Below are 15,494 nucleotides of genomic sequence, written 5' to 3'. Positions count from 1 at the left end.
GCGGCAAATACGGGACAGTTGGCAACCCTATGTTCAAGTTCAACAGTGCGTGACGGAATGAGGAAAGGTGCAGCTGACTCATATCGTTTGCTCACGGCCTGGTAGCACATGCTTTGCGGCCTAGTACCGGTCCGCGGCCCGGTGGTTGGAGGCCACTGAGTTAACTTGTTTCCTTTGCCAATGTATGCGTTATAAAAATATTCATCTACACACATGCTAATTTATTGGCTTAAACACATATATTGCATGCATGAATGTTGGTTTATACAATACTCAATTCGTAAAACGCTCTAAGATTGTGTGACTTGAATTTGTATATCAAAACAAATGAAGGTAACTCAAAGACCTCCTAGCGAGCTTGATTAGAAGTTAATTTGCAATGTGTTGAGCAAGTGAGGGTAAACATTTCTATTTGCTTTGTATGTGCTCAGAAAAGGAGCCCAGGTTCAGCTCTGGTGAGGTCAGAATCAGGTTTATTATCGTCGGCATGTGTTGTGAAATTTGTTAACTTACCAGCAGTTCAATGCAATACATAATATAGAAGGGGGAAAAAAATGAGTAGTAAATCAATTACAGTATACACATTGAATAGATAAAAAATCGTGCAAATACAGGAATAATATATATTTTAAATAAAGTGAGGTAGTGTTCATGGGTTCAATGTCCATTTAGGAATCAGATGGCAGAGGGGAAGAAGCTGTTCCAGAATTGCTGAGTGTGTGCCTTCTGTACTTCCTACCAGGTGTTAACAGTGAGAAAAGGGCATGCCCTGGGTGCTGGGGGGTCCTTAATAATGGAAGCTGCCTTTCTGAGATGCTGCTCCTTGAAAATGTCCTGGGTACTTCGTAGGCTAATACCCAAGATGGAGCTGACTAAATTTACGACCTTCTGCAACATCTTTCGGTCCTGTGCAGTAGACCCCCACCCTCCCATACTAGACAGGGACGCTGCCTGCCAGAATGCTGTCCATGGTGCATCTATAGAAGTTTTTGAGTGTTTTTGTTGACATACCAAATGTCTTCAGACTCCATTAGGAGTCGCTGTCTTGCCTTCTTTATAGCTGCATTGATATATTGAGACCAAGTTAGGTCCTCAGGGATCTTGACACCCAGAACTTGAAACTGCTCGCTCTCTCCACTTCTGATCCTTCTATGAGGATTGGTATGTGTTCCTCTGACTTGCCCTTCCTGAAGTCCACTGTCAGCTCTTTTGTCTTACTGTCATTGAGTGCAAAGTTGTTTCTGCGACACCACTCCACTGGTTGGCATATCTCGCTCCTGTACGCCCTCTCGTCTCCATCTGAGATTCTACCAGCAACGGTTGTATCATCAACAAATTTATAGATGGTATTTGAGACTAGAGCAGTGGGCTAAGCATACACCCCTGAGGTGCACCAGTGTTATTCGTCAGCGAGGTGGGGATATTATCACCAATCTGCACTGATTGTGGACTTCTGGTTAGGAAATCAAGGATATAATTACAGAGGCCCAGGTTCTGTAACTTCTCAATCAGGATTATGGGAATGATAGTGATAAATGCTGAGCTATAGTTGATGAACAGCATCCTGACATAGGCGTTCGTTTAGATTTGATTGGAAGTCCCTGTTTATTTGAGTGACAAATAGGAAGCATACCTCACTTGGCCTGGGAGTCTCTAATAATTCTGCTTTTGCAATATGGAAGGTCATGCTATAGCATAACAGACTGAAGTCACCCTCAAAGCATGGATTTGAACAGGTTTTCCTGAACTGGATTGTACTCTAGCTAGTGCAGCCCATGTAATGCAAATAGTGTTACCTAATCCATCAATCATGTTATATCCAGCTTGCATTACAGAAAAATATGTAAAAATGGAACTACCTGCACTTCGTTTTCTAAGGCTATTGATATGGTTTTGCATAATTTACAGGACTGAAGGACGTTCATCCCAAGCAGTAGCTGCATTCAGTAAGTTTCTTGCACATATTTGTACCAATTCATTTTCCAACAATTTATTACATGCTTTATCTTAAAATCTCTAATTTATAAGAAATATGTTTTCTTAACAGAGAGTGCAATCAATATATTTTTTACCAAGGATATGCTGCTTCTAAGTGTTTGCATTGCCTACACAGGTGAGATCCTTCCTTAAGCTGAATAACCCTGTTACTACAGTATTAATAGATACTAGACTTTTTTAAATTCCAGTGTATTCTTGTGCATTGTATATCAAAATAATTGTTTCAATATATTAAAATAAATATTGTTTTGTGGAGTGATTAAAATGAATAGCAATTTGTTAAATATGTTAGCAAATGTATATTTGTGTTACAGTTTTAAAGATTGAAAAATTACATTAAAATACATGAGGTGGTAAGAAAAAAAACTCCTAATAATAGGATATCTAGATGAAACTTAATCAGCGTCCTTGTAATATAACTGATCTCTAAAGAATGAACATCCTCAGCTTCACTCATAATTGATATTTCTTTCAATGGAAATGTAATGGGCTATGTTTGCACTACATACATGCCAGTTGACCGCCTGTTGGTATAGCTGATAATACTGAACAGATAATACGAAGAAAGGTGAAAAAAACCACTTGCAACTCAGTCTAGAAATGGAGGCATGTGAAGAGTGAATGAATGAAAATGTTTGAAATATTTCTTTTCTAGGTTTTGAGCTAACGTTTTTGAGTGGGGTATATGGCACATGCCTGGGGGCGACAAATCACTTTGGGGATGAAGCCAAAAGTCTGATTGGTTTAAATGGCATCTTCACTGGCGTTGGAGAGGTTGTAGGTTTGTAATCACTTATTTTTATTATTAAACAATGAAGTGTACTTTTGTTAAAAGAAAATATATTTATTTCTTTTGTACTCATTTTTAGGTGGAGCAACATTTGGTTTATTGAACAAATTCCTCAGCAGATATCTTGGCATTGGCAGAAATCCTGTAGTTCTTCTGGGTTTATCATTTCATATTCTAACCTTCTATCTCATTTTCCTAAATGTGCCAAATGATGCACCAGTGGTTCCTGATGCAGGGACAAGTGAAGCTGCTTATATAATTCCAAGGTTGGCCATTTATTTGGTTTTTACTTTTGCCTGTTACAGATGCAGTATTACTAATTTATATTTGTAGCTTGGGCATTAATTTGTTTAGATGTTGATTATTTGAGAAATATGAAATTCACAATTAAGTAAATATGGGGATACATGTTAAAATTATTGAATTTGAGGAACAGCGGCTATTTATTAAGACGGAGGTTTGTTACCTTCTGGGCCAGAATGCGCTTAATCTAATCCATGTTTATCTCCTGTGTGGTCACTGTAACAGTGCTAACTTTCTGTTCCATGTAAGGATCATAAGACCCTACCCTCAAGCAATCTTGGCAGCCTTGTTGAGGCTTGTTGTTAAGCCCTTTGCATTGGTTTCTATATACCTTGGATAAGTCTTTAAAAATGTTAGAATAGCTGATGTAAAGCTCAAGGGCTAGATGTACCTTGAACATAGTAGCGAGCAGAGGGTACTCTGGCTCCCAACAAAGGTGCAAGCTTTAAATTCTTAGAGAGCCTTAGCACTCAGATCTGCAGCTGGATCTTCAACTTCCTCACAGACAGGACTCAGGCTGTAAAAATAGGGGAAAAGCTCTCCTCTGCAATCACTCTGAGCACCAGTGCCCCACAAGGCTGTGTACTCAGCCCCCTGCTGTACTCACTGTACACCCATGATTGTGTAGCCAAGTTTCCGTCAAACTCAATATATAGGTTTGCTGATGACACAACAATTGTAGGCCGTATCTCGGGTAATGATGAGTTTGAGTACAGAGAGGAAATTAAGAACCTGGTGACATGGTGCGAAGACGATAACCTATCCCTCAACATCAGCAAGATGAAGGAATTGGTTGTTGACTTCAGAAGGAGTAGCGGACCGCACGACCCAATTTACATCAGTGGTCCACAAATGGAACAGGCCAAAAGCTTTAAGTTCCTCGGGGTCAATATCACAAATGACCTAACTTGGTCCATCCACGCAGAGTTCACTGCCAAGAAGGCCCACCAACGCCTTTACTTCCTGAGAAAACTAAAGAAATTTGGCCTGTCCCCTAAAATCCTCACTAATTTTTATAGATGCACCGTAGAAAGCATTCTTCTAGGGTGCATCACAACCTGGTATGGAAGTTGTCCTGTCCAAGACCAGAAGAAGCTGCAGAAGATCGTGAACACGGCGCAGCACATCACACAAACCAATCTTCGGTCCGTGGATTCACTTTACATCGCACGCTGTCGGAGCAGTGCTGCCAGGATAATCAAGGACACAACCCACCCAGCCAACACACTTTCCATCCCTCTTCCCTCTGGGAGAAGGCTCAGGAGCTTGAAGACTCATATAGCCAGATTTGGGAACAGCTCCTTTCCAACTGCTGAACAGATCCTGACCCGGATCTGGGCTGTACCCTCCAAATATCCAGACCTGCTTCTCGGTTTTTTTGCACTACCTTACTTCCCATTTTTCTATTTTCTATTTATGATTTATAATTTAAATTTTTAATATCTACTAATTTTAACTGCTTTTAATATTTTAATATTTGTAATCCAGGGAGTGGGAAGCGCAGAATCAAATATCGCTGTGATGATTGTATGTTCTAGTACCAATTGTTTAGTGACAATGAAGTGTAAGGTAAAGTAAAGTAGTGTCTTAAAGTTTTCAGTCATTTCAGTCATCCAAAACGCCACGAATACAGCATCACTGAACATTTAGACAAAATAACATTTAATCCACGGGCAGCAGAGTTAATAGCAGTGCCCAACCGACTTGGGATTCTGCGGACACCAGAGCCGATGACAGCAACCTGGACTAAGTGGTTCAGCCAAGAAAGTGTCAGACACAGGTAGTATGAGAGGAGGCAGAAGCGTGGCAAGAGAGCTGGGGCAGTAGCTAGGCTGAGCGCCAACCTGACCAGACCAGCAGTGCCATCGCTTTTCGTGTCCAAAGTCCATTTACTAGATAATAAAATGGACTCTCTGAGACTGAAAATGAACGCACTGCAAGAGATCCAAAACTGCTACATTCTGGTTTTCACTGAAACATGGTTAAACAACAACATGCCTGACTCAGCATTTCAACGCAATGTGATGACTGTTCCATGCAGACAGGAACCCCCTGTCAGGGAAATCCAAAGGAGGTGGAATCTGTATGTACATTAACAAAGGTTGGTGCATAAACTCACCTGTAATTAGCAGTCACTTTTATGGGGAAATTGAGCATCTTACAATGAAATGGCAGCCACATTACCTGCTCTGGGATTTTACTGTTGTGTTCTTCACCACTGTCAACATCCCCCGAGCGCGACCACCAAGGACACACTGGGAGGGCTTTACAGATACATCAGCTTTCTACAATACTAGCATTCGGATGGTCTCTTCATAATTACAAGTGACTTCAATCATGTTAACCTGCAGGACATTTTACCAAAATTCCACCAACACATCACCATGACCACTAGGGGAACAAACAGACTGGACCATGTTTATTAAAAACAGACATGGTACATACAAAGCCATCCCATGCCCTCATCTTGGCCTCTCTAACTACATCCCCACAATATTAATCCCAGCATACCAACTGCTGCTGAAGATGGAGAAAGCAGTCAAGAGGACCATCACTGTATGACCTAATGAGGCAACCTCTATGCTTCAGAACTGTTTAAACAGACTAACTGACAGATGTACAAGGAGGCCACCACAAACAGCATAGACACAGACCTCGAGGAATATGCCTCATCTGTCATCATTAAGTGTGTTGACAACATTGGTACCTCAAGGCTGGTCTTCTCATGGCACAACCAGAAGCCCTGGCTGAATGCAGAGGACACCACTGAAAGTCCAGGATGCTGCCTTTAAGTCGAGCGACAGACAGCTCTCAGAGCCGCCAGAAGGAACCTCATCTTGGGCATCAAGAGGACAATGGCTGTCAACGCACAAAAAATTGAAAACACCTGTCTGATAACAATACCTGGTGTATGTAGCTGGGCATCAAAGACATTACTGACTAAGAAAGAGAAAAAATTGTAGTCTGTACCAGTGACGCCTTCCTCCCTGCTGCTTTGAACAACTTGTATACATGCTTCCAGGCATGCAATACAACCCCAGTCACAGAATCTACCCCCTCCCAGCTGAGCAGTCACTGTCTGTAACAGCAGCAGACGTGAGAAGGATTCGGCAGAGAGTCAAGCCCTGAAAGGCGGCTGAAAGCCAGACAACATCCCAGGCCGAGAACTCAGGGAGTGTGCTCACTGACATCTTCACAGACATCTTCAACACTTCACTCATCCAGACTGCTGTCTCTACATGCTTCAAATCAGCCACTATCATCCTGTTGCCAAAGAACTTTATACCTCCAGAAATAAATGACTACCACCTAGTGGCACTGACACCAATCATCATGAAGTACTTTGAATGGCTGATAATGGCGCATATCATAAACCCCATTCCTGCCACATTGGACACTCATCAGTATTCTTACTGACAGAACCACTCTACGACAGATGCCATAGCATGTGTTATAGCCCTGGACCGGGCACACCTGGACATTAATGTCAGAATGCTGTTTCTGGATTTCTGTTCAGCATTCAACACTATTGTCGCCCAGACCTTGGTGAACAAACTCCTAAGCCTCGGTCTGAATACCACCACTGTGCACCTGGGTCTTAGACTTCCTAAAGAAGAGACCTCAGAGATGCACAGTTGTTCCTCCTTCCCCATCATCCTCAACATGGGTGACCCCCGAGGTTGTGTGATGATCCCAGTGCTCACTCCGCTCACAAATAACTACACAGCCAAAAACCAGAGCAACCACATTCTCAAGTTTGCCAATTGCACAACAGCGGTGGGACTCATCACCAACAACAATGAGGTGGAAGAGCTTGAGGCTTGCTGCCTGCCAAATAACGTCTTTCCCTTTGTCAACAAGACAAAGGACATGGTTATCAATTTCAAGAGAGCTCACACCACTCATACCCTTCTTTAAATCGGCAACACAGCAGTGGAAACTGCAAGCTGTTTCAAACTCCTGGGAGTGCACATTACACACAACCTCTCATGGTCCCAGAACTCATCCTACACAGCCAAGAAAGCTCATCAACACCTCTACTTTCTGAGGAGCTGAAGAGAGCTGGACTTTGCACATCTGTACTCGTGTCATTTCACAGATGCCAGGATTCTCTACTGAACAAGTGCATCCACTGCTTGGTATGGAAACCACACTACGGCAGGCAGGGAGACTACAGTTGGTAGTCAATACTACCCATCGCATCACTGGCACCAGCCTACCTGCCATCAGGGACGTGTACAGAAAGGTGCCAGAAAAAGCCAGTAACTTCATGAAGGATCCCACCAACCCACTCATGGACTGTTTGTTCCACTCCCATCAGGGAGGAGGCTACATAGCATCCATGCCAGGACTACCAGACATAAAAACAGTTACTTTCCCCAAGTGGTAAGACTGATCAACACTTCCACCCACAAACTCCACCACTACTTTATTATTTCCCATCTATCACTTTATATATGGTCTAGCATCACTTTATGAACATACAATCAATGTATGTGACCTATTTTATGTTTTTGTGTGTGTCTTTTTATTTATATATGTGTGTGTGTGTGTGTATATATATTTATATATACACACACACACAGTGTGTATACTGTATATCTGTGAGGGGTGATTGATAAGTTCATGGCCTAAGGTAGACGGAGTCAATTTTGGAAAACCTAGCACATTTATTTTTCAACATAGTCCCCTCCTAAATTTGCACACTTAGTGCAGCGGTCGTGGAGTATACGGATCCCTTCTTTGTAGAAGTCGGCGTCTTGGACCTCCAGAAAGTGGTTCACAGCAGGGTGATTGATAAGTTCGTGGCCTAAGGTAGGAGGTGGTGAGTTATACAGCTTTCGTTACATGCACGTGCAGTTCAACTCTTTGATTATGCAGAAAGTTTGAAGTTAATAACTCATCTCCTACCTTTGGCCATGAACTTATCAATCACCCCAGCTGTGGACCACTTCTACAAAGAAGGGATCCATATGCTCCACCACTGCTGGGCTAAGTGTGTACATGTAGGAGGGGACTATATTGAAAAATAAATGTGCTAGGCTTTCTAAAATTGGCTCCTTTTACCTTAGGCCACAATCTTATCAATCACTCCTTGTATATCTATATTTTATTATTATTTGTTCTTTAGCTTTTGTGGGATTTTTGGTGCTGCATCAGATTCAATTAACAATTATTTTGTTCTCCTTCACACTTGTGTACAGGAACTGGCATTAAGCAATCTTGAATTGTATTTGCCCCCTCATTTTGGCAAGGCCAGGCTCTGCCCCCAGATATGTTATTTTAGTTAATGGAATCTTTTTATCATCACCTTTTGCAAAGATATCCGTTCTCCAGTGTGTTCCTGATTTCTGCACACAAGCATACAGATGCAGAAGTTAGGAATATTCTGAGATGCTAAGAGAACTGTACCTGAGGGTCTTTTCCAATTATCAGTCCATTATAAAGCACGTGGCAAGAATGGGGTGAAGTTCCTGTGTTTTTTTTAGATTCCATTCCCATGTAGTTTAAGTTCAAAACTGGGTTTACTTTTTTTATTGTTTGATTCTATGAAAGTGACTAAATTGTTGAAATACTAGGGTTATTTTTGCAACTAGAAGTCAGCATTTATGGATGAGACATTACCATATTTGCACTGATGAATTTCCAGCTCATGATATGCCTTTTGATCCCCAGCAAAGTTATTGCGATAGCGTGCAGTTTTCTTCTGGGACTAGGAGACAGCTGCTTCAACACACAACTCCTCAGTATTCTGGGATTTATGTACGCCCAAGAAAGTGCTCCTGCATTTGCTATCTTCAAATTTGTGCAAGTAAGAATAAAAAAACTTTCTCTTGATGCATATCGTCCAAAGCTGATTCAAAAACAATCATAACTTCTAATGTTAAACAGAAAAGGAATAATTTAATAAACTAACTGGTATTAACTAATTACTTTATGCTGCACTTCGTTATTGTTAACAATTCCATTGAATTCTTTTCTTTTTCCCCAGTCCATCAGTGCAGCAATTGCATTTGGCTACAGCAATTATCTAATGCTCCAGTGGCAGCTACTTATCCTTTGCCTGACTGCATTCTTCGGTACTGTCTCCTTCATCCTTGTGGAGTGGAAGGCAAAAGCAAATTTCCAAGGTCACAGTTATGAGCGCATTTAATGAAGAAGCCATCTTTTTGAAATAAAAGTAGTCTAAATTTTTAAGTTCTATTTTGATTCTTGAACTCATCTGTTAATGTAACTTGAGCATTTTAGTTTTCCTGTGCAAACTTTTTCAAAACTTTTTCAAATATTAGTGTAATTTAAGGATCTAACTGGAGAACCTAATAATTTCTATTGGCTTTAACTTAAGGCTTTACACTTGTATACTATGTTGGGAAAACAATTTTGCTCAACTTAAAACCATGCACTCAAGAAATATTCTGATTGAAACAAATCTGAATATTCTAAAAAATATTTAGCTGCTCTCCAGGGAATGCTGTTTTAAGCATTTCCCTGGTAGTATCCATGAGCATTATTCAGAACCAAGATTTCTTGCAAAGTCGACTTGTTACTTAATAGGCAACAATCAGATTTCATTAAAATAGGCATACTTTTGTTTATGACTCAGATATTTGAGACATTTCCAGTATTTTTGAATAAGGGTAAAAGGGCCTGTTCCTGTTCTCAGACTTGAGTCACTTGTTTAGAAACTAAAGGTTAGAAAGTTGCTATTTCACCAAATGATACTTTAATTGGTATTGTTAGCTGTTCAGAATTTATTTTGGGAAGGTGTATTTCAATGATATCATTCGTAACTGATTATGACTAATCTGACTATTTTACTAATTTTCATTAGTGTTGGTGATTTATATATTGAAAACACTATTTAAATGGCTGTTATTTTTTACTTATAGTCAGCTTTTAATTACTAATAATTTAGCCACAGAATTTATGCTTTTTGTTGTATATTTGTCGATTTCTTCAAAAATTGAGCATTTGAAAGGCTACAGGTTTATCAGTAATGACTGTAATGTAGAATTTTAAAAGGAAATGTTTCAAGCGAGAAGGGACTGTATTACATGTTTTTACTTAACAGTCTCACACTTTTAGAATTATTTGGCAATTGTATTATTGAGTATATTTTTGATCCCATTTTTAACAATTTGTTTTTATAGCTATAGTCACTGTGGACACCAAAGCAAAATGCAGAAGTATTTTGATCTCTATAAAAGGGGAAGCATTCTTCCCTACTTAACGAACGTCAAGTTTTTTCTTAAAGTCTTCTGCAATGATTTAGATGATAGCAATATGTTGTAACTCAGTGATAGCACCCTTAATATTGAAACACGTGGTGGGTTCAAGTTCCATTCCAGAATGAGACGAAGCTCCAATGGTAGTCAGCTTTACTTGTTCCTCAGGGTGGGTGTAATAGAATCCATGTACTACGTCAAAGAAAGGTGGGACAGTCTTCTGGTGCTTTGGTCATCATTAATCTTTTGACTAAAACCATATCTAATAACAGATCATGTAGTCATTTTGGGGGAAATGCTGGAATCCATTATTATGGAAGAGCTAACAAGGTATTTAAATTATGAAGGGTCTCGGCCCGAAATATCGACTGTTTACTCTTTTCCAAAGATGCTGCCTGACGTGCTGAGTTCCTCCAGCATTTTGTGTGTGTTACTTTGGATTTCCAGCATCTGCAGATTTTCTCATGTTTGAGGGGGAGTTAAATTTATAGCATTGAGCAGAGTCACCAGGCATTGTGAAAAACACATTGTAGCTGAAAGGATAACTGCCTAACTAGTGTATCTAGATTTCCAACCAGCCTTTCAAAAGGTTAGTAAACAAAGTTGGAGTATTTAAGATTGGGGAAGAATGCTGGAGGGGGTTGACAGTAGATTCATCAAAAGAAAAAAAACCATTGGAACACCGGAGTCATTTTTGGGAGGCTGTGAGTAGTGGGTGCTGCGGTCCCAGCTGTTGCCATATAATTCATTGATTTGGATGTTTGGTCCAAGTGTAACATGTCTAGTTTTGCTGATATAAATCTGAAAGGAAGTATGACGAAGATATGGAGAAACATGAGAGAGATGTCGATGAGCTCTATAAGGATGTCGCAGATGGATTATATAATGAAATCTGACATCAGCCACTTTTACAGGTTAAACACTGTTGGTGTGCAGAGGGATTTGGGTGTCCTTGAGTAGTTCTGAATGCAAATGATATATTGGGTTTTATTGCCAAAGAATTTGAATACAATATAATTATATTGCACCCTGGTAATACCACACCTTCAATATTGGGTACAGTTTGGTCTAACTGAAAGGTTAATTCCTTCATATTTTCAACTATGCAATTTTGGTATGTATCAATTGAATGACCTGAAATTATTTGTGAATATCATGTACATGTTGAGATTTGGCCTCATTGTCTTTTATGTCTGTACATCAGTCTATCTGCGCACACTGGACATTGTCTTCAATTTATAGAGTCTTGTGTACTAAGTTGTTTGGATTGTGATTCACATCCCTTGTTGCAGCTGGTGTTTCATTGAATAAATTAAGTAACTTTATTTTTTCTTATTGAAGATCTGTATTATAGTACATTTCTTTTAATGCATTGTTTATTGATTAAATTATTAAGACTACAAACAAAAACAGAAGTGAAAGTGAACCTCGTGGAGATTAATAGGCTGAAACTCTAATTTTAATACTCGAAGAAGGAATATGAAAAGTGAATTTGGTGCTATTCCAAAATGCTGATTGTTCCTGCTGATTTATGGCAAGATTTGCAAGGGATGATTTTTGTGTGATTGGCAAGAAAGTTGAGCATAACCTGCATCAATTCTACCAAGATCAGTTTGTGTTGAGATACAGAAGTTGAAAATGTGACTAAACAAAGATCTGTGGAGAATTAATAGATCGAATATGATAAAATCTAGTATAATTAGCTCTGGAAACATTGTTCAACTGCGAACAAAGTTTACTATGATTTTTTTGTATTTAGTGCTATTTCAATTGCACTGTACAAAATGGTTCTTGGACTAAATTAGAATTTCTATATTTGAGTTTCCATTAATCCCAGAATATTGCCCAGTAAAGGCTGTTGTACATTTAACAACCTTATCATTCAACATGATTGCATCAACTCTCTTCCAATTCGATTATTGAAATGTCAGAACTAATGCATCATTGGAATTGCTTTCTGATGCTTTGGTTTCTCTCATTTAGTTGTATTAAATTAAAATATCCAACTTTTATTGGCTTTGAATTAGCTTTGTTCTGCATATCTTGTCCAATGACATCAGGCGTGGTTAAAGTCACAGAGATTCTTTGGAGTTGTGGGGAGGGTGGTGGTTTTGATAAGGAACTATGTTGCCTAATCCTTTTAATCAAAGGACTCCTGCTGAATGCATTTTAATGGGGAAATTGGCTCAAACTGTGCTTCAAAGTGCTAATTTGGGAACAAAAGGGATCTTCTGCTATTGGACCAAGCACATTTTTAGCATAATTTGGGCAAAGTGCTTGCTATTTAAAATTATGCTGCTAGTTTAAGAATCTTCTATCTGTAAGTCACTAATTTATCCAGATGTCATGCAGGAAAAAATATGTAAATATTGTGCTATATATTTGATCTTTTGCATTACAACATATGACATGGTTTAAAAAGAATAATTAATTTATTTCTTTTGCCTGTGTGAGTAGAACATTTTTGAATTGGTTATTATACCTTTGTCAGAAATGTACTAAGCATTTGAGATAAATTGAGTAATAGGACATACAGTCTACATTTTCAAGTAAAATGTATCTATAACCATTCCACACCAAACTGCAGGTTATTGTGGTCCATTGTGACTTTTGTATCAAAGTGTGCAATATTTACAGTAATTTTATATAATAAAGCAATTGAACTTCATGAATTGTTCTGTATTAATGTTTAATATATATTAATTTGACTGTAATTATCTGTAAACCACTAAGAAATGAATAATGCATTTTATCAATTAACCAAATTCTTGTCAACAGGGCAATATAATTAAAACTTGCAGCAATTGGCTGGCTCCTTCATTATTTGCACAAATTATGTCATGGAACGTATGAGACTTCGTCACTAGTAAAAGTCAAATATTAATGAAAATTCTTTGAATCTCAAAACACTGTTGGCACAGAAGTAATGTTGCATTAATTATTCAGAGAAAATTGCATTTTAGGAAGGACATGAAATGGATGCCATGCAAATATTGCAGATATTGATTGTAACATCCCAAATAAATATGAGGCAGGGCAGGGTTAAGTCTGAGTTGCCCTTCCAGACAGTTTAAAGGTGAGAGTTAAAACATTGTTAGACTATCAATCAAGCATTTCCTTTTTAGTGAAGAATTAAAGTGGTACATATATTCTTGGAGTTGATCTGATTTTTGCCCCAGCAGGTATTGGAATAAGTGTAAGAAAATGGGAACCAGAATAGGCTATCTTTGCCCTCTGTCCTGCCCTGCCATTCAAAATGATCATGGTAGAATGGCCCCAGCCTCAGTAGTTTTGCGCCAGTTCTGCATAACCTCAATTCCATGCTCTTTCAAAAATTTTTTTGCTTTCTCATCAATAGATACTACATGGACACAGGTTTTTTTGGGTTTATCGCGTTCACACTGACCATCCAACAACTAAAATTATTCTTACATTAATCACATCCTTTATTGTTCCCATTAATAATGGGGACATGGTAGAATTCTCTCGATTCTCCCATTCATCTGCCCACTAACACAATTTACAGTGGCCAAGTAATCTACCAACCCACATGTCTTTGGGATGTGGGGGGGAATTTGAAAGCCATGCAGTCACTGAGAGTATGAAAATTCCACACAGAAAATGCCCAAGGTCAGGATTGAAGCTGGGTCTCTGGCAGTGGAAGATAGCAGGTTGAATAGTTTGTGTCATTATCCACCCTACATCCTCGGAGGTAACGAATTGCAGTGATTCACAATCCTATGCCTTACATATATTTGGAAGTCTATGGTGTGGCTGTGCTGTGTATCATGGACATCTTATTGCAGTCATCTCCTCCCCCATCCTTGCCCCACAGAAACAATGATGAATGCTCCAATAATTTGACTGCACAACTGCATTCTTAAGGCTAAACCTATTTAAGTGAAAATAAAGTATCTTGTCCCAAAAAAAAATCCAGTCAATAGAACTGGTTTAATTTGTTAGGGGTTTCTGGAGTTATGGTATATAGCAAATATTAATTTCAACAGTAGCCACTCTTCAGACCTGAACATGGATTGTAGATTGAATTTCAAATACAGTCCTGAGCAATGGTGTTCTTGGAACTGCATTTTGGGGTTGATTGTAAACAAAGAAGCACTACATTTGACCTCAGAAGCCTGCATATGTATGAATGTGGCCCAGAGTCAGTGGGAATTAACATTAGCTGGAGAGTGGCTGTGAAAATGGAGGTGTTTGAAAATTATATGCAATTCAACTGAAGCATTGTAGATAAATTTTAACTTTACAATTGTCCTCCTGTTAGCTTTTATCTTTAGCATGTAAAAATGTCATGTAATATTGGGTCAGGCAAGCCTCTTCCAAGAGCTGACTTTGCTGAATAAAGACTTCTATATCCACCAGCTTCAGTGTCTCTCTGGCGACTTTGTTCAGTCACAACACAAGTTTTTAGCCAACCACTGAGAATATTAAAAATCATAGAAAGCTTTCAGTGCAATATTAGCACATCAACTCCATTTTTCCCTATAAAGGTAAATTCAGGATTTTATACAATACTTAGAATTATGAAATGTGCTTTACCTTTGCATTTCCCACTATTATTGTAGTCAAAGACAAAGCTGCAGAGTTCATCAAGTCACTGGAGGATGCTCTCCTTGCAGAAGGAGATGCTCAGCAGAGATGGGATTCTCTCAGGGACACTATCCACAGCACTGCACTCAAGGCCTTTGGGAAGAAACGGGGCAAGACACAGGACTGGTTTGAAGTAAGCTCACCGCTGTCATCGAGGTGAAGTGTGTTGCACTACTAGAGCACAAACACCACCCCACCCAGGCAAAACTGCAAGTGCAAAGGACAGCAAGAAGCAAGGCCCTGGAAACAGCTAGATGCTGTGCAAATGTCTACTGGCTACAACTATGCGAAAGCATTCAGTCATCATTTGACACAGGCAACATCCGTGGAGTGTACGAGGGGATCAAGAAAGCCATCGGGCCAACCCAGAGCAAGACAGCACCATTGAAAACCATAACAGGCGAGACCATCAATGACAAAGGCAAGCAGGTGGAGAGATGGGTGGAGCATTACTCTGAACTCTTCTCCAGAGAAATCAGCATCTTGGACGGTGCGCTAGACGCCGTGGAATACCTGCCTGTCATGGAGGAACTGGGTGCATTGCCAACTGCCGAAGAGCTGAGTAAAGC

At 39.5% G+C, this 15,494-nt stretch overlaps 1 protein-coding gene across 1 annotated transcript in view; it reads left to right on the top strand.

Moving 5' to 3' along the window:
- mfsd11 (major facilitator superfamily domain containing 11) overlaps positions 1–13,347 on the top strand; it is a 31,918-nt gene extending 18,571 nt beyond the window's left edge. Inside the window, exons 8-13 of the mRNA XM_063074374.1 lie at positions 1,909–1,946; positions 2,048–2,113; positions 2,654–2,779; positions 2,868–3,054; positions 8,768–8,903; positions 9,084–13,347. Coding sequence (XP_062930444.1) covers positions 1,909–1,946; positions 2,048–2,113; positions 2,654–2,779; positions 2,868–3,054; positions 8,768–8,903; positions 9,084–9,245 — 715 coding nt within the window. The 3' untranslated portion in view covers positions 9,246–13,347. The remainder of the gene's footprint in view (positions 1–1,908; positions 1,947–2,047; positions 2,114–2,653; positions 2,780–2,867; positions 3,055–8,767; positions 8,904–9,083) is intronic.
- Positions 13,348–15,494: the final 2,147 nt, after the last annotated feature.

This window comes from Mobula hypostoma, chromosome 22 (genome assembly GCF_963921235.1).
Source record: "Mobula hypostoma chromosome 22, sMobHyp1.1, whole genome shotgun sequence".
NCBI classification, from domain to species: domain Eukaryota; kingdom Metazoa; phylum Chordata; class Chondrichthyes; order Myliobatiformes; family Myliobatidae; genus Mobula; species Mobula hypostoma.
This window is presented reverse-complemented; position numbering and strand designations above follow the sequence as displayed.